The sequence below is a fragment of the Notechis scutatus genome, chromosome 12, assembly GCF_049901735.1.
Source record: "Notechis scutatus isolate UNSWTSFEM ecotype Mainland chromosome 12, rNotScu1.2, whole genome shotgun sequence".
Classification (NCBI taxonomy): domain Eukaryota; kingdom Metazoa; phylum Chordata; class Lepidosauria; order Squamata; family Elapidae; genus Notechis; species Notechis scutatus.
This window is the reverse complement of record NC_142020.1, coordinates 16,206,708-16,232,558: the sequence shown is the minus strand read 5'-3', so window position 1 is coordinate 16,232,558 and position 25,851 is coordinate 16,206,708. Positions and strand designations below refer to the sequence as shown.

General features: G+C 52.9%; 2 protein-coding genes and 1 long non-coding RNA gene across 4 annotated transcripts in view; 1 reads left to right on the top strand and 2 right to left on the bottom strand.

Annotated features, from left to right (window-relative positions):
• Positions 1-4,586, bottom strand: part of LLGL1 (LLGL scribble cell polarity complex component 1) — a 34,138-nt gene extending 29,552 nt beyond the window's left edge. The window contains 2 exon segments of the mRNA XM_087942296.1: positions 4,320-4,420; positions 4,423-4,586. Of these exon segments, the coding sequence (XP_087798422.1) occupies positions 4,320-4,420; positions 4,423-4,507 (186 nt within the window). The 5' untranslated portion in view covers positions 4,508-4,586.
• A 4,700-nt stretch (positions 4,587-9,286) lies between these two features.
• On the top strand, positions 9,287-15,076 carry LOC148129667 (uncharacterized). The gene is made up of 2 exons (XR_015745197.1): positions 9,287-9,605; positions 10,930-15,076. It is a non-coding gene; the product is annotated as an uncharacterized LOC148129667 (long non-coding RNA).
• Positions 11,889-25,078, bottom strand: ALKBH5 (alkB homolog 5, RNA demethylase). 2 transcript variants are annotated; one of them, XM_026688264.2, is made up of 6 exons: positions 24,834-25,060; positions 22,936-24,089; positions 18,166-18,246; positions 15,737-15,892; positions 15,358-15,604; positions 11,889-12,871 (listed from the first exon to the last, which is right to left on the bottom strand). In XM_026688264.2, the coding sequence occupies exons 2-5, from the start codon at positions 23,700-23,702 to the stop codon at positions 15,400-15,402; spliced, it is 1,209 nt and encodes a 402-aa protein (XP_026544049.1). In that variant the 5' UTR covers positions 23,703-24,089; positions 24,834-25,060; the 3' UTR covers positions 11,889-12,871; positions 15,358-15,399. The 2 variants fall into 2 exon arrangements, with proteins under 2 accessions (XP_026544049.1, XP_087798420.1); XM_087942294.1 differs by having other exon boundaries at positions 11,889-15,604; positions 24,834-25,078.
• Positions 25,079-25,851: the final 773 nt, after the last annotated feature.

Sequence of the window (25,851 nt, the reverse complement as noted above, 5' to 3'; positions counted from 1 at the left end):
CCTTCTTTTTCTTTTTTTTTTTACAACCATGAGGACTAGGGGCTTGATTCCCCAGAAGTCTGTGTGTGGATTTTCAACCAAAGGAGGGGACAAACATCACTTTAAAACCAACTTTGCTAAAGGTAAGCCAGTTGGCTTCCAGATAAAGTCAAGCAGGACCGTCTCGTGATGGGAGAACCTGGTTAGTCAACTGTCCCGGCATCACAAAATAAACGAATCTCAGGTCAACAGCCGAAACGACCTCAGCCTATACAATTTGCTGCCTGTATGTAAAAGAATACTCCATCATCCAGGCCGAAAGGATCTAAAAGATTTTGGGGGGAGAAACCCTTGCAGTCGCCATGGCAAGAGTTAGTACATTGCAATGACTCTCTGACGCTTTGCCTAACCAACATTTCATGTTGACCAAATAAGCTCCTTGGATGGGTAAACAAAACATCTCAGTTTAATAAGTTTTGGCCCAGCTGCCGTGAGTTAACCTTTTTAGATACAACTTAAAAAGAAAGAAAACCAGGAATCCTTAACTTACAAACCTTTAGCAACCATTCGAAGTTACAAAAGGACTGAAAAAAGTAATTTACAATCAACCTTCCATCTTGGCAGCGTCCTGATCCAAACCCAGACCCTTGGCCAATGGCAGGTTGTTAGGAGGGTTGCAGTGACTAAAAAGGTCACCTGCCAGCCATTTGCGACTTTCCCACCTAGCCACCAACAAGCCGTCAATTGGGGGAAACCGGAATCACTTCACAACCAAACTGCCACGGTTCCCTTTAACACCGTGGTAAAACAGGTTGTGATATTGGGCGCAGCTCCACAGAATAGCAGTGAAAACGCTGCTCCCAAGTGCCATCCTATTGTGCCTTCAGGCCGCCTGGCTTTCCCCTGTCACCTGCTGAACCCCAAACCACCCAGTCCTCGTTTAGCCAGGAACCATGGGCTGCTGAACCCAGCCAGGGAGGTGCTTCCAGGTACCCTGGGCATGTCGCCCATCCTCTCATCCAAGAGGCACCACATCTGCCTGCTGTGTTTGCCGAAGCCCCACATGCCGCCAGGGGATCACAGAGCAAGCCGGGCCAAGATCAACAGGCTGTTTGGCAAAGTTCAAAACCAAAATACCGAGAAATGGGATCAATCACGCCGCTTCCTCCCTCCCTTCCCCGATTCTCCGTACTGGCTGTGCTGCTGTCAAGCACCGAACTCAAATCCCGAGCAAGGCAGGAACCTTTTCCACCCCTCCCATGTTGCAACATGCCAGGCAGAGGCACCGGAAGAGGCTGGCCTTGCAAATGGGGGGGTGAGGCTCAAACACCGAAAGGGCTGCAAGGTGGGATCATTTTTTGGCCCTGCAGGGGACAAACACGCCAACTTCCCTTGAGACTGCATCGTCCATGGGTGTCTTGGGGTGCAAATATATCTGGAACCTGCCCCCCTCCCCGATTATGCATTCCAGGCGAGTGACACAGCTCCCACCCCACCTCAGTCCCAAAGCCCATTCATTGTTTATTATTAAATTTATACGCTGCCCAGTTCACCGTTTGAAGCAACTCTGGATGGGTGATCTTGGAGGAACCGCTGCCACCACAGCCTACCCTGCAAGGATGTTGTGAGGATTCCCAGCAGGGGGAGAGAAAGGAAGGAGACAAAGCCCCAGGAAAAAGGACAGGATTAAAATGCCTGGAAATAAAAGGCACAGCTGCATGGAAGCACAACTGTCTGGAGTTGATTCTGACCCACAGGGTGTATCATTCTGCACCAAGAGAAAAAAAAATAGCAGGAGGAAGGAGGGAATCAGATCCCAGATGGGTGGGTAACCAACAAACATCAGTTTTGAGTTTCCTGCCCTGCAGGCAAGCCATTTCAAGGCTTATTGCTAACTCGGTTTCTAAAGGAGAGATTAAATCACAGTATTCCTCAAGCAACATTAGTGGGGTGGGCTGGAGAGGAGGAAAACCAGCCGGCCATTCCCAAGGAGATGTGGGCTTAATGCAGCCCATATTTTTGGTCGGCCCTGAATTTGACCCAAAGCAAAGCAGGCTGTTTGTCTGGGGCAAACACAGCAGCCGAGGTATCCAAGATACAGTTTGGATTTCGTTAGCTCCTGTCGCCTCCACCACTCTCCCCTCCAACTACACAGACCTTGGAACAGTTCGTTTTAAGAGGCCGCCAGAATGTAGCGGCAGGACAAGAAAGAACACAAAAGTAAAGGATGAAAAAAGGGAAGACTAAAGAGGACGCAACTATTCCCAGAAGGGGGGGGGGACTGCAAGCAATCAAAATAAATCTTTTTGGCTAGCAAGCTTAAACCCAGGCCAAGCAGCTTATTACCTAATGTCCTCCCCCCAGCTGACATCTTGGCCCAGACAGCGTGGCTTTTCTCTTTAAACCAGAAGAGCTGTTCAAGCAACAAACCAGGAATCCTGGCTGATTCCTGAAGGTGCCATCCTGGGCTATTAGCCTCCTGAAAATCAGAGCTAACTCTGTCCAAATCAGCAAGCCCCAACCTGGTGCTTTCCAGGCATTTCTGAAGCCCAGCACAAACAGGGGAGGGGGAGGCTAAATGGCCAGGGGCTCTCTCCTAAACACCTCCAGCAAGGTTTGGTCCAGCTCTTGAGCACGCGCACACACACACACACCCTTTGCAAAACAGAGGCTACAAACAGGGTTCAAAAGGGGAGGGATGCTTTCCACCCCCACCTCTCCCCTCCAAATACTGCAAATTCTGGACAAAGTGGCCAAACTATTGTGGTAGTGGGTGTGTGGGTGTGAGCAGGAGCTGCTTTCCTCTGTCTGATTTTTTCCCCCCAACATTTCCAAGTCCATCACCAGTAACAATTGGTTTGCCCTTCTTGTAACCCCAAAAATGCTTTAAAACTCTTCAGAGGAGGAGGAGGAGGAGGAAGGAGCTATTTGGGGGGCAGAGAAGCATCTCCCCACCCTGCCCAAACATCCCCGAAGAAGCACGCTGGACGTTTTAAGACAGAAGCGGAAGAGCCCTCTTCATTCTTGTCAAAGGCCGCCCTTCCCAGATCTACACTTGCAGAGTTTTTATTGCTTCCATTCACTCAGAGGGGGAAGGAGCTGCAAAGGGGGGGCAGGAGGGTTGCAGATGGCCCAGGAAAGGGGAGGGGAGGCGAGGGGTGGGGGAGAACTCCACAGCCTCACAATGGACACCCAGCCTCCCCCCTCTGGAGCAAACGGGCTGAAAAGAGCAGGGAAGCCCCAGAGCAGCCAGCTTGGGAAGCAGCAATAGTGTGCGGTGTGTGTGTGTGTGTGTGCGCGCGTGTGTGTTTGCGAAAGGGGGGCGGGGCTGGGACTGGGACGTGGGGGGGGGGGGATGCTGGGTCTGTTCCTTTCTCAGCCCAGACAGCCAGAGGGAGGCTGAGGTTTGGGGAGAGGGAGCCGGAGAATAACAGCCCCGGTAAAAGTTGTTGCATACGGAGGAGCACCGAGGAGGTGTTAAAAAACAAATTAAGGAGCTTCCAGCAACCCCTCCCCGGACGGGAAAAAAGAAAAAAAAAGGGAGAGAGACACCTTTGCTGGGAGCGAGCGTGGGAAGGGAGGGAATTGGACAAGGCAGGTACACGCCGACACACCGCGCACCCACTGAAGGGGCTCCGGAGCTCTTTTGATGGGGGCTAACCCAGGAACACAAAGCCAACCTGGGCTGGGCTGGGCGGGGGGAGGCTGTGTCCCCCCGTCCCGCCGCCCCCACCACCCTCCAGGTCCGGTGCCTGCCCGGCTCTCCTTTCCCTTCCTCTTAACGCCCCCTCCCCGAAAAGACCCCGCCTCTCTCAGCGCCCCCTCCCAACCTTGCAAGGAGGGAGGGGCAGCCCCAGAGGCAAAAAAAATAATGGGGCGGGGGCGCGGAGAAGCCAATGCAAAGGGGGCAGTTCGGGGTCTTCTCCGCCCCCCCGTCCTTCCTTCCTTCCTTCCTGGGGACGCCGAATTCAACTCGACTTCTTGGGGGGGCTAGTTCAGCTGGCGCCAAACAGGGCGATTCCCACAGCCAAGAAAAGGCCGGGCTCCTTCTCTCGCCCCCTCCCCATTTCCCCGAAGCTGCCCGAGTTGGAGCGCATCCCGCCCCCCGCCCGTCCCAATTCAAGCCCAAGGGCCCCTCAAACAGACCCCGAGCCGAAAGGACCCCGCCCTCCCGCTTCAACCAGGCGCCCCCCAGAGGCGCGGGGACCCCCGCCCCACTCCCTCCGCTTCCCCGGCCCGGCAGGAGATGCTGGGCCCGAGGACCGGCGCCCCTCCGGAGCGGGGAGCGCGGACGGGAGCCCGGGCCGGGGATGATGGGTGGGGGCGCCCCCCCCACCCACCTTGTTGAAGGCGTAGATGTCCTGCTTGAGCTTCTCCCGCTGGGGGTCGTGGCCCTGGCGGCGGAAGCGAAACTTCATCATCTTGCCGAGGGGCGCGGGCGGGGGCGAGGCGGCCAGGCGGGGGGCGGCGGCGCTTCCCCATGCAGCAGCAGCAGAGGCGGCGGCGGCGGCGGCGGCGCCCTCCGCATCCAGCAGGGCGAGGAGCGCAGATGCGCCCCGGTCGCGGGAGCAGCAGAAAAAGGAGCGGCGGCGGCGGCGGCAGCTGGGCGGGGGGCTCCTGCCGCTGGGGAGGGGAGGGGGGCAGGGAAGCCGGGCCAGCCAATCAGCGCGCCCCGCGGGAGGCGAGACCCCGGCCAGACAATAGGCTGCCGAGGAGCGCGCGCCCCGCCGGAGTAGCAGACGGCGGGGGGGAGGGGAGGAGGTGCTCCCGCCCCGCCTTTCCAGCTGTGCCTTGCGCTGCGCTCCCGCCGCCTGCCGGGAAATGTAGTCTTGAAAAGGAGACGCTTCGTAGCGCAGGGTTGAACCGAGGGGTCCTGGGCGCGCTCTCCACGTGGGGGGGTTGGCTTTGCAGACGTTTCGTCACCCAACCTGGTAGCATTCTCAGTGCTAGGAGGGAGGGAGGGGTTCAGAGTGGAGGAGGAGGACTGGGGGTCTTGGGCGCTCTCTGAGCTTAGGGGGTTTCCTTGCAGACGTTTCAATGACCCAGGGAACACCATGCTAGAGGTAGACTGAGGGTGTTACTTAGCTGGGTCGTGAAACGTCTGCAAACGAAAGCTGTCCCCGTCCCTCTTGCCTTGTCTCCAATCTGGCTATGCTCGGAAACTCCTTGGAGAAGGTGGGCGCAGGACCCCCGAACCTCCCCTCCCCCTGCGGGCTTGGGGGCCGCCCCCCCAACGGCAGTTTGGTCTTCTTCCTGGCACGACGAGCCGGGAAACGGGGACGGGTGGCTGAGCCTCCCCGGGAACTGCGCCCCTGCGAGTGACAAGGCCCCCCGACTGCCCAGGTGTGCTTCGCAGGAGAAGCTGGTCGAAGGCCAACTTCTCCGGAGCCTCTCTCGGAAAAGAGATCCTGCAAGGGCGGCAGCAGCAGCAGCGAAGTTGCTTCCTCTGCCCGGCTTTGCCAGCTGCACATCTGGATGGGTGCCTTGCGGGAGAGGCCGTTGCTCTGGGCTCCTAAGGGAGGATCGAGACGGCCGGTTTCAGCTGGGCGGAGGCCCCCGCCTCGCTGCTGTCCTTTAGAACAGGGGTCTCCAACCTTGGCAACTTTAAACTTGGAGGACTTCAACTCCCAGAATGGAAGGGACCTGGGAGGTCAAAAGTGTGTGTGCATTAAGGAAAGATGGGACGTAAATTCCTTTTTGGACAGGTCCACTCCGGATATTAAGCTTCTAGTCCAGAGTTCCTCAATCTTGGCATCTTTAAGATGGGTGGACTTCAACTCCCAGAATTCCCCTTGCCTGGCTGTGGAATTCTGGGAGTTGAAGTCCACCTACCTTAAAGTTGCCCAGGTGAGGGAGGGGAGAGAGAGGAGGGGAAATGAGAGAGAGAGAAAAAGAGAGAAAGAAATTGAGAGAAAGAGAATGAGAGAAAGAAAGAAAAAAAAGTGAGAGAATAAGAGATGAATGATGGATAATTTCTCAATCATGATAACTTTTAAGATTGGTGGACTTCAACTCGCCATGCTGGCTGGGGAATTCTGGGAGTTGAAGTCCACCAACACTGCATCCTGTAGAGTCCTTTTTTTAATTTCCCAATCACTGTAAGCATCATTAGGCTGTAAGGAAAAAGGAATGTGGCAAAATTAAAATGTTTCTGCGTGGGAGCAAAGAATGTGCAGGACCTTCCAGTAGCATCTCAAACATAGCTGCAGCCTCCAGTTCCCACATAATATGGGTTGGTTTCGTTCTGGCACCGCACCACACGTCTTCCATCAAACTCGCAAGCTGGAGTGGTGCTCTTCTCGCTGGAGGGACATCTGGAAAACATCCAGCCAAAATGAAATTTGCAGGATTCTACTTCTTTTATTCTGACATGTAGTTGTTTAGGGGCCTGAGAGTAAAACCGCCCCTGATCCAGTCTGTTTCTAGAGGGTGAGAAAAGAGGGAGGAAATTGGCCATTCCTGGCTGGCCAGGTTTCACACTGGACTAGCCAACATGGATGGCAGAAAATTCTGCTTTAGCTTTCCAGAGGAAACACATCGGCGTAATGAATTGGCAGCTGTCCATAGCTGTCTTCATTTTTTTGGCTGGGCAAGCCAGTTTTCCTTCAAACCAACCACAGTTTACCTTTAAAGGATCTCGGCCGCAAGTGGAAAACAGGTTCAGCCAGGGGCGATTTCCTTTGATTAATCCCCCACGCCTTGACACCAGCTGATTTTCTCTCCCCACAAAACCTGTAGGCATTTCATTTCCTTCCCATGTGACCTGTGACTCCAAACACTGATGATCCTTTTTTCCCCTTTTTCTCTCTGGTTACAAGCGGAAGGTTTTATTAAGCATGATAATATGTTGGCATGCATAAGCGCACCAACCTGCCTACCATCCCTGTCCTATTGTTTCTTTTATTTTTTTATTTTTCTTATATATATCCATGTATTGATAACTTTGTTTTTACTTATACCTATTATCTTGTAAGCAAATGACAAAAATAAATAAATCAATCTTTCCTGCCTTTTTGCTTTTAAGGCTCCTGAAGATGAATGAGCTTGGAGGAATTTGGCGAATGAATGCCTGATATAGAGAGCCCCTCGCGCATCATCACAAAATCTCCAGAACCGTAACGCCTACGAACTTGAAATTTGCCACGTATCTTCCTCTTGGCTTCTAGGTGCTCACTAAGAAAGGATTTTTCCAAATGACCATCAGAGCATTAGCATTTCATTTTATTATTGTTATTGTTGTTGTTGTTGTTGTTAACATGCTCTGGTGCTAAGGAGTTGTACTCTCCCTCCCCACCTGAACAGAAATCTGTTCCAAATGCAAAACACAAGCAGAGGAGGGGAAGTTCAGTGTCAGAGTTTTCCAAGTGGCCATCATGGCTTCAGACTTTGGACAAGCTTGATAACACCCAGAATATGTTTCGAGAGCACATCACACAATCTATTTGTGAAATGCTGCAGTCTCAGATCATTTGCAAATACAACCGTTACTTAGGTTTTCAAACTTTTAATCCACTATTGTTAAGCATCATCTCACAACTACCACCATTTTCCAGATATTGTCATGTTGCACATCTGTCGAACCAGGTTTCTTCCAATAGTTCCCAATGTATTTCCACATTCTTTCAGTCTCTTCTCCTGACCATCTTCTATCCTGGATTCACTAAACCAAGAATGACATTCCCGCGTGGTGGGAGCGACTCTGCTTTTCCAAACATTGCTGTGGCTTCTTTCTCTAGGACCTTGGCACCAGCAGAGCCACCGTTCCAAGGGCAGGAATTTAAATTGCACTGCAGTGGAAAAAGTATAATTAGGAACATTTGCCTTTGCAGACAAGCCAGCATCTGGTGCTTGGTTCTTTACAACAGGCCACGTCTACACCTGGTGTAAATCATCTCTTTGTAAGCCTAGTAAATTACAGGGAGGCTTAGGAATAAAAGGGACACTTTGTAAGCAGTGTAAGTTATTGTAGTCAAAGGTCTAGAACAAGATAGTGTCTTGGCTTCCCTGGAAGGATGTGATTGCTTGAAAACGAGGGAGAATTGTTTCACATGTGTTGATGAGAAGGGCAGAGAGAATGTCTGGCTGCAAACTGACTATGAAGAAAATAGCAAGCACTGGACACCGAAATATAATTGATCTTCTTTGATTTCTGCAGCAGCCCAAGTAAGCAGCCCACCTTTCGGGCTGAGTTCACACAACACCCCTGAACTTCCAACCAGGTTTACTTCTGGCTTAGCAGGCTGTGTGAAACCTGCCAGCTCTGCCCAGTTCAATAAATTGTGGTCAAAGAAGGACTTGGCAAGTTGTGCAACACAACTGGTGTCTTTGGCAGGCCGGGGCTGGGGAGAGAGTTGACAAGACTTGGTGAGTTGGTCCAACATCTGGATTCATTAACAAGCAGCTCTGTGTGTGTGGAGGGTGCCTGAACACCCCCTAGAAAGCTGGATCACTAAAGTCGCTACCTTTTGTGCCATTGGGGTTAATGAGGCCTTGCCAAGAACACGCGTTGGGCTCTTTTATTTGATATGCAAGATAAGTCAGCTTGGTTTTATTTGGCAGGATGGAAAAGGAAGAGCTGGATGTGTGGTTTTGTGCTGTGGGGTGTGGTTTGTTGTTCTAGTCTTGAGTTTGCCATTTGCACCCAAAGATCAAGGACTTGAACAGGGGAAAAGGGGGGCCAGGGGTAGGCAACTATCGCAATTTTACGACCTGTGCATTTCAACTCCCAGAATCCATGCTGGCTCGGGAATTCTGGGAATTGGAAGTCCACGGGTCTCCTAAAGTTGACATAGTCACCCGCCCCTCATATAAGGCTCTCCTCTCCCCTGGGATCTCTGCCGAATCCCCCTCCCCAAGTCCCGTCAAAAACAAGGGCTGTTTGTAATTAACCGAGCAGCTAACGAGCTGAGGAAGGGATGATTCATTCACTGGGCCAGATTTGCAGGCAACCAGTTCGACAACAACAACATGCTTCAGATCCAGGCGGGCTGCCGGTTGCGCAAGCAAGCAAGGCCATCTTGGAACCCTCACCTGGAATGCAAAAGGCAGTTCCTGCGGAAGAGACAAGGAGGGACCAGGACGCGAGGCAAGGAAGCAGAGAGCGCAGCAGTTGTGGAAAGTATTTTTGTGTTTGTGTCCGTCTTTGGCTCTTCTCTCCCAGTGGTGCAACCCCCCCCTTTGCTGGGAATCAGGCAAAGGTAGGACAAGCAGCCAACACATCTGCACCCCTAAAACAGCGCATTTAAAAAGGCAGAGAAGATGCCACAGAGGTTGAAGGAAGCCTGCATCGTCGTCCCGGGTTTTCGCTCTATTGCAACACCGGCAGATTGCCGCTTGCGTTTGCTTCCGGCTCCTGTTTACCCAGGTCTGTCTTTTCTCCCTGGCCAACGTCTGTTTACACCACTGTTTTCCTTTCTTGAACCCATCTCCCAGCCACCTACCCAACCAGATGTGCAATTCTGGGTACAAAACAAGCCTCTTGCGTATGATTCAGTGCCATGCGGCTCTCCAGTCAACAGTTTGGAGAATGTCAACACAGCATTGAAGTCGCCGCGGAGGGGAACAAACGGGGGTGGGGGAGGGGGAGAGAGAGAGATATGAGGTCAGCGACCTGCCGGGAAAGGCTGGTACTCACAGCTTGTGACTGGGGACCACATTGGGGCTAGGAGGGGGTGGGTGGAGGGGGAGAAAACGGGACGGCTGCTGCATAGGAGCATATCGAGGCCTCAAGGATGGAAACACATCAAGGAGAGAAGCAACCTGAAATTAAGGGGAAACTTCCTAACAGTGAGGACAATTAACCAGTGGAACAGCTTGCCACTAGAAGTTGTGGCTGCTCCATCACTGGAGGCTTTTAAGAAGAGACTGGACAGCCACTGGTCTGAAATGGGATAGGGCGGGGGGCTGGACAAGATGATCTCAAAGGCCTCTTCCAGCTCTATTCTGATTGTCTATCCTTAACCGGAGTCCAGGAGCCACCGAGAGGGGCGAATTCGCCCCCAGGGATACTGCGCTGAGGGGTCTTAAGAGGTCCGGCCTGTCGGCTCTGCCTCGGAAGCAGCTTCAGCTGCACGTGTCAAAGCGACGTTTGTTCCTCTGCAGCTGGGAGACGCTGGCTGACAATTGCTCCTCTGTGCTGCTCCTCTGCTTCGGATGGCAAAGACTTCCTAGGGCACGGGTGCCTGGCGTAAGCAGGGCAGAATGACGGGGAGAGGGGGGCCCAGCCTGCGAAAAGCAGTGGGAGGCTCTCCTCTTGAAAAGAGGAGGGAGCCCCAGTCATGTGAGGCCTTACCCCCGCACCCCTAATAGCCAGGCACCTTCAGGACCTCATTTGGAGAGAGGCCACATTGGCAGAAGACCAGGGACCAGGTGGGGAAGGGCACCCGTGGGGGGGTGAGGTGCTTTGTCTTCCTTCCCAGATGGAGAAATGTGCCAGGAAGGGGTGAACGGAGACAGTAAACTGGCACTCTGGAAAATTTAAGGAGGGGCTGTGCCTGCCCAGGTTAAAATTTCAAACACTAATGATTTCTAAGTGGCTTCCAGCACCATAGAAGGGAGTGGGGGGAGGTTGTGAAATACTGGTCTACCGTACCCTCACCAAACAAAGATAAAAGGGACATCCGTTTGGGGACCAAAGGCGGAATAGAAATAGTTCTGTAAATAAACTTTCTTTGGCAAGTTAAATATAGCGACAGCTTCACTTTTCCTGCAAAATTAATTGTATTAGTCACAGGGTCAGGATTCTCATCTGGCCCCCTCCGTCGTTTGGGGGCTCAGCCAATGTGGGATGCCAGATTTCCCTTCTCCAAGAGTCTGGCACTAGTGGGGGGAAAGGATCTTTTCCCTTCCACGTTTCATGGTGGTATTTAGAAAATTGTTTCCTGCCCATTTGGGCTACTGAACCCAGCCTTCATCATCCTACCAACGTTCAAATCGGTCTCTTCCCCATAGGATCAAGATTGGGACGCTGGATCTACGAAGCAAAACTGCCCTAAGCTTTTTCCTGACTTGCACAATGACTGTTCCACACTGTCCCATTCTTCACTTCCTTTCCAGCCTTTAGCCTGGCATCCTGCACCACCTTGTGGGTTAAGAGAATAATGCAAAAATCTGATGGCTGCCTGGCCATTCGGGTCCAGATTTTCAAGAAAGAGAAACGGCCTCGTCCTTGTTGCAAAATCAGGAGGGCTGGGAGATTTTATTTGACAAGGCAGAGAAAGTACCAAAAGTGAAGCGTCAAACAGCAGGCCAAGAGGATTTGGAAGATGCTTTACTGGATATACGAAGGAAACTGGATGAAGTTTTAAATGTTAAAGGGGGAATATGAATGATAAGCCAAGAGAATGAGCTGGAAAATATGTTACTCATTGGATCTACGAAGAGGCTTGTTATAAAACCGTGAAGAGATCTGTGCTTCTCCAAGAAAAAGGAGAAATCAAATCCTACAAGAATATTTGATTGAATTAAAGGAGACTGTTAGAAGTAAAAGGAAGGAGTAGAAAGTCAGTTTATTTGATCAAGATGAAAAGAAAACATTTATTCTGGAAACCCTTGATGGACTTTTTGCTGACTCCAGGATTGAAAAGTTGTTTAGATTCACTTGTAGATGAGGGATTAGGATATGGGATGGAGAGATATCTGTTTGACCTTACAGGGGGTTATTAAATTTGTTTATACTTCTTGTGATGAAGGTTGGAAGTCACTTCCTTTATCACATTTTTCTTTTTTCCACTTTTCATTCTTTCTTGCCAGTCTCCTCTCAGTTTGTATTTCTTTTTGCTATTGTAATTAAGGGTTACAGTTAATATAGGAAATGCATCTAAAACTTCCCAGGCCTAACAAGTGTTGAACTGGCACTGCACGAAGGTTTTCCTTTTTTAAAAATACACTGATCCAAACACCGAAGTCAATCAAGTGATGCTTTCAGCTTTTATTTAGTTAAATGCAGCATTCTATACAAGAAAAAAAAAATTCAAACCCTTGACAGGGAACTATATTTCTTCCTAAATCAACCCGAATTAAAAGATTTCTTCCCAAATACACTGTATGGAAAATAATCTCTCCCCCCCCCACCCCATTTACAGCGTGCCACTCAGTACAGTTATTTTATGTATCCCAAACTGCAGAACTGTACAATTTGTTTACAAATCACACTTTTTTCCTATGAAAAATTTACCGAAAAAAATATTGCCACTTATTTTATTTGTAACAAAACAATTAGATTTTTTATTTATTTATTTAAAAAACACAAAAAGTCAGCCAGAACTTTATTTTAAAGTGTGTGCTTGGAAGGAGCCGGGCGGTGCAAGGAAAACCCAGGTGCATTTTAAAGCAAATAAAAAGTCCCAGCTCCTGACGCAGGTGCGACACCCCCCCCCCTGGGAAAAGCTAAACCAGCCAGAATCTGCTGGAAGAGAGACCCCCGGCTGTGCCAATCCCAGCTTTCGGCAACAGTTTGGGTATGACGGACAGGCTAAGGCAGGGTCCTTTGCAGGGGAGGCCCCTCTGAAACCTCACACTAACAGCACTGACACAAGGATTTCGGTTCTCCTTGGAAGGTCCTCCGACTCGCAGGACGCGGAGTGTTGTTCCCTTCCACCCTCCGCCTGCCTCTTACAACCAAGTCAACCCACGGGGGAGGCCCACAGGGAAAGGAAAGAGCATGTGCAGAGAGCCCTTTCTGCTCAACTTTCTGCACGCGGTTCCAAGAACACTAAGCCTCGGGGGACGCAGATGTCGGCCGCTCTGGTGTTGGTGCAGTTCCCGCAGAGAGAGAGAGGCAGCCAGCACTGAAACAGGTGCAAGGACCAGATAAGGCCACGGGTCTATCAGAGTCGCCCAGATGCTTGGAAAAGCCACCTACGCGTCTTCTTGTCCCTCCGGGCAGGAGAGGCTTCGGGGGGAGGCAGAGAGAAAATAAAATAAAATCGAATAAAAACAGAAGCAGCAGGCTAGCTAACGAGCCCCTCCTGCTTTCTGACCTGGCCTTGAGAAACAACCCTCCAGCCAAACATTAAAAACTAAAAATGGGACACAGGAGGGGTCGCCCTTCCCGCCAAGCCAGCCACCCCCAGCGCGGAAGGAAAAACTCAAAAAGAGCAGAAATTTCGCTTTTGCTCGAAGTCCTGGGATTCCCTGAGGCTGAGCTGGGTTGGGCTGCCGGACAAAGGCCCCCAATGGCCACTTTTGCTAAAGCCCCAGTGGGAGGTTCAGATCACCGGAAGGCTAAACTGGTCGCTTTGATTCGGTCAAAACTCCAAACTGGCCACTCTGCAGAAACAGCTGGAGGTATTCTGAGATACCAAACCCGACACCGGCCATAAGCTGCTGGTCAGGCTATTTCAGGACCTGCCACTGAGGTTAGGACAGTGGTCCCCACCTTGGCTGCTTGAAGGTGTGTGGACTTCGGCTCCCAGGACTCCCCGGCCAGCCAGAATTCTGGGATTTGAAGTCCACGCATCCTCAAGCGGCCACGGTGGAGAAGCACTGCGTTAGGTGTTCTGCTTCGCTCCCCCGTGCAGGTACGTGAGGCGAGAAAGAGGGATCCCTTCTCCCAACAGTTCCCTCCACTCCCCGGCCGGCAGCCGCAGCCACACAATGAACAGGAGGAGACGCACAACCTGCTTTAAAGCCACCCGGGGTCCCTCACTGCAACCAAGCGCCAGTGGGACCAACTCTGCTCGCTCTCTGCTGCAGAAGGCAGGAAGGAGGGCGCCTCAGGAAAGAACCACCTTCTCAAAGAGCGTTAGGTCAGCAGGCATTCAGACCCAGATCCACAGGGAAAACGGTCTCTCTACTCCCAGAGTAGAATCCGGGCTTGATTTCCCCGAAAGCGCTGCTCTCGGTTGGTGGGGGCATTACCTTCTCGTGCAGGTAGGACAGGCAATACAATCGTGGGAGGTGGACAGAGGAGGTGGGGTTGGCGGGCTCAGGCGTGGGGATTAGTGGCCAGGCGCTTCAGAGAGGGGGGAGAGCAGGACTGATGATGCCACCCAACCTCCCCTCCTGCCTGGGGCAGAACCATCTCCCTGCTTCCCACGTGGTGCCAACTTGGCAGCTCCAGCCTTGCTCACCAGGAAACGGCTCGGCCTAATCCACGGGGGTCCCACCTTGGCAACTTTTAAGACCTGTGGACTTCCAAGCCCAGCATGGCTGGTTGGGGAATCCTGGGAGTTGAAGCCCATGAGCCTCAGGGTCGCCAAGGTTGGACCCTCCTGACCTAACAGGACCAAGAGCCGAGAAGGGCTCCACCTCTGAAACCTCCGTGCTTCCTCATACCTGACCACCTGGCTTCAAGGACTGAGGACAGCAGCCTAAGGTTGACCTTCAGTCATCGGAAGTGACAGCCATATTAATAAAAATTCTTTGCTCCCCCCAACAGATCGTTCTCCTGGGCTCTTCGATGCTGGAATTGCAGCCCCCCCATTGCCTGCCTCCCGTGCTGTTAGTGTGAAGACTTGAGCAGAACCTGGGGTTCCTGGCCAAGCGACACCCCCTCTCCCCCACCTCAGAGAGCCCTCCAGCAGCAGCAGCCCCGAGCTGGGACTGCTGAACTTCCTTCACAGAAAGAAAACAGACTAAACTCTTAGCAGCAGCAGCGCAGGAAACACACAGGTGCTTGCTAGCCCAAGCAAGGAAGGAAGGAAGGAAGGAAGGGGGAAATGTTATGGCATCAAACAGGACACACACAAAACCCCGGGGGGGGCTGGGAGGGGAATAAACCCTGACACTAAAGTGCAACATGTCCTATACGCTTTGCCATCCGGCGTTGTTGCGAGGAGCTGGCGAGGTTGGGGCTTCCAGTTGCTGGAGGAAAGCAGCTTTTTCGTCACCGCGGGAGAAAAAAAATCTCGCGAGAGTCAGCAATGGGAGCCCTTTGGTGCAAGATGGAGCGAGGGGGGTGAGAGAGAGAGAGAGGCATTGCCGTGTCCGTGGTGTGAAAAGGCTGCGTGGGGGGGAGCCTTCGGAAGCAGCAGCAGCTTCGGAGCCGAGGAACTCGGCCACCCCACCATGTACTCAATGCGTCGCTTTTTGGCATCTTCAAAATCTGCTCCAGCCCAACACCTGATGGAACCACAGAGCTTTTTTCTTCTTCTTCTTCTTTAAAAAACAAAACAAAAGCTGCCTCTGCTATGAGGCATGGCCACTTGCCCCGAGAAAGCAGGCAGGCGGCCCCACATCCATCCTAGTCAGCCTGGATGCTGAGGGGAGGGAGGGAGGGAGGGAGGAAAGGAAGGAAGCCAGATTTGTTCCAGCTCTTTTTCAAGATAAAACAGGAAGAGGAGGGGCAATATAGCCTCGAAGCTAAAGGAGAAATAACTGAGAGAGGGTCAAGGGGGGGGAGATTCAATTTCACAGCCTGAAGGCCAGTCTCATCACCTCTAAGACTGGGGAAGGAGCATGTGGGTGTCCAAGAATTCCTCAATGCCGCCTCATTTTCACTTTCCGTGCCGGACTCCCCTCGTCCTCCTCCTCGTCCTCCTCCTCGTCCTCCTCCTCCAAGTCTTCTGTGTACTCGTAAGACTTCCGCCAATAGTTCTCAGAGCTGAAATGACTCCGCCTCCGGTGTTTCGGCAAGAGGACCGAGCGCCGGTTCTCCTCTTTATCCATCTCTAAAATTCGAGGGCTGAGAGGAGGAGGAGAAGAAGAAGAGATCTGCATGCGGGGACTCACTCCGAGAGGCCGAGATTGCACCCGGCCAAGTCTCGCTCCCCCGCCCCCCCACCAGGGCCAGCCGGCCTCCCGTGGAGCCTCTTACCGGTGGGCTGCGTCAGGGTCTGCTTTGCGATGGGACCTCTTTGGCTTCAGGAGGGGGTCCCGATTGCTCCCGGACAGGCGGTCCGAAGCGTAGCCAGGGACCAACACAGAGCTACTCAGCGACCGAGTCTCCAGCCGGGGGGCGTCCACTCTGGTCCTGGAAGTATTAGAGATCACAACAGCATTCGTCACTCAGCAGGGGCCCCTCCTCACACAAAACACATACCCAAGCCTGCTCCAATGGCCAAGGGCTCAGGGACAGGACGAGGCCTTCCACGGTCATTAAGTGAAACTGGCCTCCCCCACTGACTTTGCTTGTCGAAAAACATGACACTGCGGCCATCAGAGAGATGAGTCAGTGGCCAAGCACCTGAATTTCAATCGGGCAACCGGGGGAAGCTTCAATGGTCGTAAGGGTGAAAAATGGTTGTAAGTCACTTTGTTCAGTGATGTTGTGACTCTGAAGGCTCACTAAGGGTCACCATCCAAATGACCGAAGCACAGCAGTTAGTAGACGCAAAATAAATTTTAAAAAAAAACCCATTCCACAAGAGCGAAAGAGAAACTTCCAACCTAGCATTAAAAGGGGAGGGCTGACCAAGCGTCCTCCGAGGCATCAGGGGCAGAAACGGCTTCTAGAAGAGCCCGGCTGTCCTTTGTGGCCCGCTTAAAAAGAAGCTCCATCATTTCCCATCGTTCATTTTCAGCCTGCTTCTGTCCAAATTTCCTTACGTTTGAGAGCCCAACTGTTCCATGCTAGCATGTTTAAGACCTTTTAAAGGGATGAAGCAGCCACAAAAAGTGCAACGGTGGCCGAGAAACTGAGGCGCACTTTGATATTTCGGTGCCGAGCCTAACATTCAAAGAGGCTCCAAAGTTTGCCTCGCAGCAAGAGGACGGCGGAAAATCCACCGAGAACCAAGCTGCGCAGAAGCATTTTGGGTCTGTGTGTTTACCCTATAAACTGAGCACATTTTTTGTTCCTCCTGGCTGTTCCTTCTGCTCCAAGTGCATCGACTACTTTCCTGGCCTAGAAGAAGAGTCCCCACCCACCCACACAAACACTTCAGCTGCCCTGAAGTGTTTATGACCACACAGGAACCAGGCAGCTGAAGGGAATTTCCACTCCATCCAAACCAGCGCCAGATCCTTTCCCCGCAACGTGCTCTCTCTCTCTCTCTCGTCTCTCTTGGCAAAAGGCTGGATCTCCAGGACTGCAGCACTGAGGCGTGCGCACCAATCTTGGCACACAGCGCGGTGCTGCACTGCTGGCTAAGCGCAGGGCCAGCCGCTGACCGGCCGAAGGTGCAGGGAGCATGCGATGGCACCGGAAGATCTGTGCTGGCAGCCAGAGGCTTCACGCGCACAACTCTAGATGTTGGCACGGGCATTGCAAGTGCTAAAGCAACGAAAGGATGGCCTCTCTCACTACCAACCTGCCCAGGTGCTTTGAGATCGACCAATGAGGCCCTTTAGAAATTGACCTGGCCGGCGCAGGTGCGGCTACAGTGTGCAGTACTGTGCTGGGGGCTCTCAGGTCCTGGAACGTCCTTTGCGGGAAGGGGCCTTTAGCTGCCACTCTTCCATAAATGGCTTTTAAATGTTGATCCTCATGGTCTTAATTTCAGATATAATTTTAGCTTATATTCCAGGTTTGGTTCCATTGTTGTAGTTTCAAATGCTTACGGGAGCACAACGGCCAGGTATAAGCTTGCAAGGTAATTATTACTGTGCAAGTCTCAAAGCCTCTCTGCTCTTTTCTAGCTGCTTTCCCGATACAAATTACCAGAGACGCTAATCTCAAAGGTTAACGAAAATAAGGTGACACCATTGCTTCCCTCTGGACTAAAGCAGTAATTAATCTACTTCCAGCCCTCCGAAGACTTTGATAGCAGGATGCAGATATCCTGGGATACAATCATGTGACTATCAGCAGGAGGACCGCAGGATGCCCTAGTAGAACCACAGGGCTGAGTTTAATTCAACTTTTCCTTGTGCATAAAAGGGGCTGGAAGCATTACAGTTTTCAAACACAACCAAGGCCTGCCAAACAGAGCCTCTGCCTTCTGCTGGGGTGTGGCAGCTGGGGAGTTCTGGGAGTTGAAGTCCACGGGGCCTAAATTTGCCACGCTTGGAGAAGCGCTGACCTAGCATACTTCCAACCTCCCCCAATGGCAAAATTCTTAAAAAAGAAGGCAAAAGGCATTTGTGTGCGAAGGCGGCCCTTTTCCTGGCCTCTCCCCAACCCCAACTGCTCATGGTTCAGTGATTCCTGTCTACAGAAGTCTGCCCCCCCTGTTAGATAAATGCTTCAAGAGGCAACACCTCAGAAGCAGGAGGATGGGTGGACGACCAGTCAGCATCGACTGGACTAACTCCAAGGGGGCATCAGAAACCAGTCAATGAGGCCAAAGAGGTCCCGCCACTCACTTCCGAAGGATGATCACGGCTCTCCTCTCCTTGATATCCTGGGGTCGAATGCAGTGCGTGATTTCGTCAGCTGCGTAGCCACTGTGTGAGACAAAAGGGGTTTTAGAGCACAGGAGTTTACTGTGGGAACTTTTCTTAGCCAGTCTGTGGCCCACGGCTGCTCTTTGAAGGGTTGCTAAACGTTGTGGCCTCTTTCAAAGAATGATTGGCCAGGCCTTGCAGAGAAAGTCATTTGGGACTCCAATATTTTCAATACTACTCAAGAGCACTCCACTGCCTCCTCCCCCAGATCCTTATCCGAGCCCCAAATACTGTCCCAGCACAAGTGGGGTCCCCTCACATGCTCTGGGTCTCCAATCAAATTGCTTTGGCAAGCGCAGGAATATTTTGCTAGGCACAGCTTGTGTAACCAAGTATCTGTGGTCTAAAAGGCCGGCTCTCCGCAGCTCCAGAGGCCAAGACAGGTCATGTGGCATAAGCTCACAGGTATTCTTTAGCCAAAATCCTAAGGAAATGCACTGAGATAACATCTTGCAGAACCAACCCCAATTCTGAGACAAAAAAGTTCCAGGACTAAACTCCAATTCTTGCTTTGTAAGTTATCTGGTTGGTACTAACTGGTAGGCACACCTCACAAAGCTATGTCTGGTACACTTAAATGCAAGAAAATACCGTGGCTGTGCACTGCAGGGTGTTTCTTAAGCAACACTCATGTGTAAAGTAAAAACAGAATGAAACCAATTTGAGGCCAAACAGGTAAAGCATACATTTGAAAGACTGGATAGATTAAAAGGCGGGGCCAGTCAATAGGATTTGGAGCCAGTATCTCCAGAAGACAGAAATGACAATATGGAGGTTATCTTCTCACTGACAACCAGCTGCTACGGCTTGGGTGGCAAGACACTCCGAGAAAGGGCCTCAGATGAACTCCTAGGGGGGAAGGTTTGATGTTCAGCCCAGTCACTTCTCCATGAGAGCCAGTTTGGTGTAGTGGTTAAGGCATCAGGCCAGAAAGCAGGGAGTCCCGAGTTCCAGTCCTGCCCTGGGGATGAAGCAGTGGAATGACCCTGGGCTAGCCACTTTCTTCCAGGCCCAGGAAGGAGGCAACGCAAACCCTTTCTGAACAATCTTGCCAGGAAAACTGCAGGAACTTGTCCAGACAGTTTCTGAGAATTGGACACAACTGAACGGAAAAAGGAAAAAAAAAACCACCCTTCCCTATAAAGCCAGTGTGGTTGAGACTCTAGTTTTGTTACTAAGATCCACTGGAGCCGTCATGGCTATTAATCCAACCTTGGCCTGCAGTGGAAACGCACGTCGACCATCCAATATGATCTCAGCTATTCTAAGAGTGTCAACCATATGGTGACGTTCCCAATAAATTTCATCAGGTTTACTCAGCGTCTGCGATCAAGCTTTGCCCAGAACTGGATAGAAACTGAACTGTTCCAATTTGTCTCTAATGAAAAAAACTGCCCATTAAGAGAAAGAAAACATTCCAACCTGGTTGATCAGTTGCAAAGGCGATGTGTAGTTGTGGAGCGCTTGTCCTTTCCTACCACAAACAACACCAACGCAGCAACAAGGCTCGCAACTGTCAATATTAGAAAGCGCAGCCTAGAAGTTGCACGCCGAAGAACCAGGGGGTGGGTTTGGAGAAGCTGTGGCGTTGAACACTAGAAGGTAGGGCAACCCGAGAGAAACCAACACTCCGCCAGAAGTTAGGCAAAAAGAATAGAGGCCACTTCTTGTAATTTCTGTCGAATGGCAGGAGGCCTCCTGGTCCCTGCCTACCTGCCGTGCAGCTGCTCTCTATAGCTCCTAAAGGCAGCTGCATTCAGAAGTTGCTACTTCTTTGGCTGAAGGTTCACATCCGGCTCACTGGCTGGATTTGAAGACTCTTCCGGTAGGTTCAAGAAAACCTGAAAGAAATGGAAGCTGTCCCCCTTCTGAGCCAGCAAAACGTCCAACTTTAGAGGCCTTTCATTTAATGCATGAGAACACTGCACCTCCTAACTGCCCGCAGACCGAAGTCTAAACTCCTTGCTTAAAGGGCACTGAGTGGTGAGATGTCTGCTCCTTACCTTGGAAACCAGCCTGCCAGGAAAGAAATGTCAAGGCCCTGCATGGTGCCCTTGGCCTTATTGTAACCATACAAGGTTTCTGCTCCTGGAAAAAAACCCACTGGTTGCCTTGGTAAACTGGCAGAGGAAACGGAGGTTATCTTGCAAGAGTCAAGCAGCTGTCTGCACAGGTGGTTCTGTAAACCGTCTCACCAAAGGGCTCCCCCAGTTTAGTTAGAACCCCTTTTTTTCTCCCAACTTGGGCAATCAGAAACACAGGTGAGCTTTGTACCGTCTTCTTATAAATAAGCTCCAGCTTGACACAGGAAACAGAGAGCCAGGGTGGTCCCCATTCAAAATTAACAACGAAAAGATCCAAACCTGCTGCCCTGAAGAAGCAACTTCTAGACAGAATGCAAAAGCTGTGAAAACAATACCTGCCCAGCTACCCATGTTTCCTAAGAATGCTCTCCTGAGTCAACTGTGCTGGTACTTTGGGGGGTGTTGGCTGGGCCAAACAGGTGGATGAACAGGTGAATTAGAAGCCTCCTCCCAGAAAGCAGAGAGTCATCACCAACTGCAAATTGCCCAACAAATTGCAAATTGCTTTGCTACATGTACAGATAAGCCATCTAAGTATCCCCAGATGTTGCCCTGCCTAAAACCCCTTTGCTACCCAAACGCCACAGGATTTATGGGTCAATTTTCTATCGGCTGCTTGGCCTCTTCCTGACCATCAAGGCTACTCTGTCCCCTGCACGAACCTTAGTTAATATATGTGCGAGGCGCCCTAGAAATAACACTTTAGTTTTTGCTTCTCTTTATTATCGATGCACCTGGGCGGTTGTGCAAGACCCTGCTTGTGCTACAGAGATTTTTTTCCTCCCAGATCGTGTGGAGGGATCAGCTTACCAAGGCAAGCAGGGGATCTCCTTACCCCTCACGGAGCACTTTTAAGGGTGTTCACTCCTCAGACACCCCCCCCCCCCAAAGATCAGTTGCCCTCCATTTACCATGGCAACACTGAATCATTGGGGAGGCTTGACTCATCCTGGCAGGAAACTGGTTCTGGCTTACAGGCCTATAAATACAGTTTGTCACGGGTTTGTCCTGACCCAGCATTTTGCACTAGTTCACACTCGGGGCTTGTGAAGCAGCAGCAGCAGCAGCAGCATCTTCACCAGGTGCTAATTGTCACAGGCAGCACTACTATCTCTTCATTATCCAGGACCATCTCCATCCTCTGTTTTGGATTGGGGGGGTGGGGGGATCAGAGCTGGAAAGTGGGGGCGGGGGAAGAGAAGAGCCAAGGATTGCAAGGTCCAGCTGCAGCTTTAGCAGAAACTGCTCTGGATAGGATCGCTGAATGATTACTCCCTCCTCCAGGGAAAAGGTAGTCATGTTTTAGAGAAGGAAGAGCTTCTGCCAAAACCACCTGATAGGAAAGGGCAGGTCTCGGCCCTCAGTTATGAGCATGGCAGGCAAGGCCTCCTCACCATGCCCCCCCGCCCCCGCAGGGGTCAAAGCCAGAGGTGAACTGCTGACTCGGAAGGGGCCCTCAAGGCCTAGCAATGCCAGCCTTCACAGGCTGCTCCAGGGAGGCTGCTGCGTTTTGTTCTTGGAAATGCTGCCGGAGGGAGCCGATGACCCGTCATGCTGTTGTCCAATTTGCATTCTGAACGCAAACAAGTCATTAGGCCGGCATTCAGCTGGAAGGTGCACCCTGGCAGTCAAAACATTTCCAGTAGAGGTGCAAACCCACACAAGCCTTTTGCAGAGGGGAGAATGTCCCTCCTCCTGCCTCAATTCCCGATGTCTACAGTATGGTCCTCTGGGGTTTTCTCCCCATGCTGATCTTTCTCCTAATGTGGAAGCACTAACTATCCGTATTCTGGACACACTGCTCTGCCCTTATCTTAAAATGAAGTACTTTCTCCCGTTAGGGCGCCCATGCGGCTCACGTCAAGCTTCCTTTGACCGCTACGGTTCTCTGGAACTCAAGTGTTCTGCCAGCTGCAATCTAAATTGCACACTTAGTTCACCTAAGCAACCGGGTTTTGGTCTTATCTTACTCAAATCTGGGACTGTGCTGTGAAATGACTTCTCAGTGCCCAACAGCGCATTGGTGAGATGGCTAAAGCCAAATATTGATGCTTGTTCATCGTTACAGACCTTGTCAACTAAGCCTCACTTCGAACACCCTGAAGGTTCCCAGAAGACAACTTGAAAACCAGCCTTTCAATAAACAAGAACTGCTTACATCCAGACAGACTGAACCAACAAAATCCTCTGGAAACTGTAACCCAATATTTATTCCTACATTTGAAGGGCTGCCCCAAAGAAGAGGGGGTCAAATTATTCTCCAAAGTACCAGAGGGCAGGACAAGAAGCAACGAATGGAAACAAATTGAGGAGAGAAGCAACAGAATTCAGGAGAAATTTCCTAGCGGTGTGAGAACAATTAGCCAGTAGAACTGCTTGCCACCAGAAGTTGTGGGGACTTCATCACTAGAGGTTTTTAAAGAGAGGGTACTGGAGGTTTGTCTGAGACAACCTCCAAGGTGCCTTCCAGCTCTACTCTATTTGAATATGGCAGTCAAACCTTCCCTTTTTCAGAATCAGCCGCAAAAACGGCACACACAGAGAGAGACGAAAAGGGCTCAGGTGGCCTCGAGCGAACCAGGTCACTGGGCAGGCCTCTCCTTACCTGAGTACCGTGACACTCCCCCTTCTCACGGGCAGGAAGAAGACTGGCTCGGAGACCCTGATGGGCTTGAACTGGAACTTGCATCCAAAGCAGAGCGCTGAGTCACTGAAGAAAGACACCGACACAATCGGCCTCTCGAAGATGTGGATGGGGTCCACGTGGGAGACGATGCAGCCCCCCGGCTGGTAGTCGTTGATCACCGCACTGTTCACAAAGCCCTCGGGGATGACCCGGTGCTCCACCAGCTTGCGGATGACCAGGTCGTGAACCCACTCGGGAATGGTATCCACTTCCCCCCGCGGGTACAGCCGCTCCTGGCCGGGGCCTCGCCTTTGCAGCTGAGACCCGTAGGTGTAGCCCTCCCCAAAGAAGTACTTGTTCCGGAGGGGGGCCCTGTCCACCGTGTGCTCTTTGTACAGGTCCTTCTCAGCCCGGGAGACCACCTCGTCGATGCGCGCTTCGATCTTGACACACTCCTCGGGGCTGAACAAGCGCAGCTGCCGGATGCCGCTTTTGACCTTCTGGGCCTCCTCTTCCTCCTCCTCCTCCTCCCGCGGGGGGTCCTCGGAGTCGGTGGGCTCGGAGTCAGAATCGTGGTGGTGCTTCCGCTTGCGTTCAGGGGCTCCCCCGCCAGCTCCGTAGGGGGACTCGGCAGGATCCCGCCTGCTCTTGCTGCCGCCGCCGCCGCCACTGTTCTTGTAGCCGTCCCGATAAGGTATCATCGATTTGAGCTTCTCTCGTAGGTCTGTATATCCACTCCCAGCCATGGCCAGTCCCCTGGTCACCGCTGCCCTCTCGGTTCAATTCCCTGAGGCGCGGTCGGAAGGGCTGGTAAGCGGGATGGCCTGCTCGAACGTTCACGGCATGGTCTGGCGCTGCAGAACGAGCGCCAGGAGGAAAGAAAACCAAAGGCCGACAGCTTGGCCTCCGCCCCAATCAAGGGCCCTTCTGGATGGGGAAGGTGCCCCCTCTCCCTTCCAAGAGTTTCCCCTTGCCCCCCCAGGAACAGGGGCAAGGGGACCCCAAAAGTCTTGCGACAAAACTACGTATTCAGCCCAAGGCCTGAAAGGAGACAGGCGTCGAGCCCGGCATTTCCACCTGCAGCCAGCAATTTTACTCCTCCAACGTGTGGTGCCAAGACCTTGAGATCTCACCTGCAGGGAGAAGAAACCAGTTACAGGAGACGGTGGGGAGAAAAAGTGTAAACACCCCCTCCCCTGAACCCATCCTGCCAGCCTTTCCCTGGGCAAGGGGGCAGAAGAGCCTCCCCCCTTCAGCCCCCTCTAAGCTGCTGGCCCCACAGGGGACACAAGTCAGGCAGGGCGAAGACACCCCCTCCCCATCCTCTGCTCTCTCCCCTTACTGCCCCAGGCGAGCCAAGCGGTCTTCCCCTGCCCCCTCCCTCCAAAAGGGCCCACTTAGGCCCTTCCCCATCGGGCTCCGAGCAGGAAGTGGCCCCGTTGACCCCAGCGGGGAAAGCGCAGCATTCTCCCAGGAGTGACTCAGTCGCCTGGGGGAGAAGCTCCTGCCGGCCACCCCACCCCCGAAAGAGGAGGGGGGCAGCTCCTCCTCTGCGGATCCTTCCACATCCGGTGTGTCGTCCCCCGATCCTGCCCTCTGCTGCTTATCAGACCCCCAAAGGTGGGGGGTCTGGCCAGGTGGGGACGCTCCTCCCTGGGGGTCCCCAAGGCTCCGCTCCCCGGGGAGGAGGAGAGACCCCGCCTTCTCCCTGTCACGTGGTCACCCGGGGGATGAGGGGGGTTCAGGCTGCGACCCCCAGCAGAGTCAACGAGGCAGGAGCTCCCCCCCCCCACCCCAGGAGGAAGAGGCCCCGCCGAGGGACCCTCGGGCGCGGGGAGGGCAGGAAGGGCGCCGGGGCCTTGCCCGGCCGGACTCACCGCGCTCCGGCCGGCTCGCCCGCCCTCACCACGCGCTTCCCGAGTCCGGCTCCCGCCGCCCCGCTGGCCCGGCTCCCTTCATGGCGGCGCAGGCGCGGCGAACGAGGCTGCCGCTGCCCGGACGGCTCGCTACGTCACCCGCGGCCGGCCCGACATTATAAATAACTTCAAGGCATCCTCCTCCTCCTCCTCCTTCTCCTCCTCAGAGCGCAAGCCGCACCTCCCGCGCAGGCGCAGCCGCCGGCGCGCCCCAGTGCGCAGGCGCGGACAAGCCCCGCCCCGGCCGCGCGACGAAAGGAAGCGGGCTCCCGCCCAGGAGGGCCCTGCGCATGCGGCGCTCGCCACCAACGAGCGGAGGGGGTAGAGCGGCACGCAGTGGGGGCGGGGGCTGTTTGAGAGTCAGAAAGCTCCTGCGGAATGCTCCGTTTGCCTCGGGGTCGGGGCAGGGACTTTCTTTTGGAAGAAAATGAGAATCGGAAAGGCGTTTCCCGATAGTTGCAAAATGCCCCTCCGCGAATGTTATGCAAGGGGTATTTCCCTACAGCGGCCGGAAATGAAAGCGGCCAGTAAAATGCGTGCGTGAGGGACTTGGAGGGGCCCCGTCGCGCATGCTCAGCCGGGGAACAGCGCAGGCGCACAAAGCATGCATTCGCCGAGCGGTGTGAAGGTGCCTGACGAGTTTTCGCCGGGAGAGCGAGGTAAGGCTGAGGGCGTGGCTACTTTGGCGCCCATTGGCTACGCTTTCCCTGCCAAGCGGAGTTACCTGAAAAGGCTGCTCGCTGATTGGCCGAAGTGAAATCCGCGCGCGAAGAGCCGGCCAAAGTGACTGCAAGCCAAGAAGTTGGTGCCTCCCATGATGCTTTGCGCGGGCGACTCTGGCCAACATCGAAGCATTATCGGAAATTCCTTTTGCAGATTCTTCCAGCTGAAGATCCAGACCCATCATCCCCAGCCAGCCCTTGTGAGCATGCTTGTAGCCCCAAAAGGCCTTTGTTGGAGGGTCTGGTTTGCAGTGCAT

Coding starts and splice junctions, on each gene's coding strand:
- ALKBH5 (XM_087942294.1), bottom strand. CDS start 23,702: ATGGCTGGGAGTGGATATACAGACCTACGAGAGAAGCTCAAATCGATG. Junction 18,247..22,935: donor GGGAGTGTCACGGTACTCAG/GTAAGGAGAGGC, acceptor TGTCTCACACAG/TGGCTACGCAGCTGACGAAA. Junction 15,893..18,165: donor GCCGTGATCATCCTTCGGAA/GTGAGTGGCGGG, acceptor TAATACTTCCAG/GACCAGAGTGGACGCCCCCC.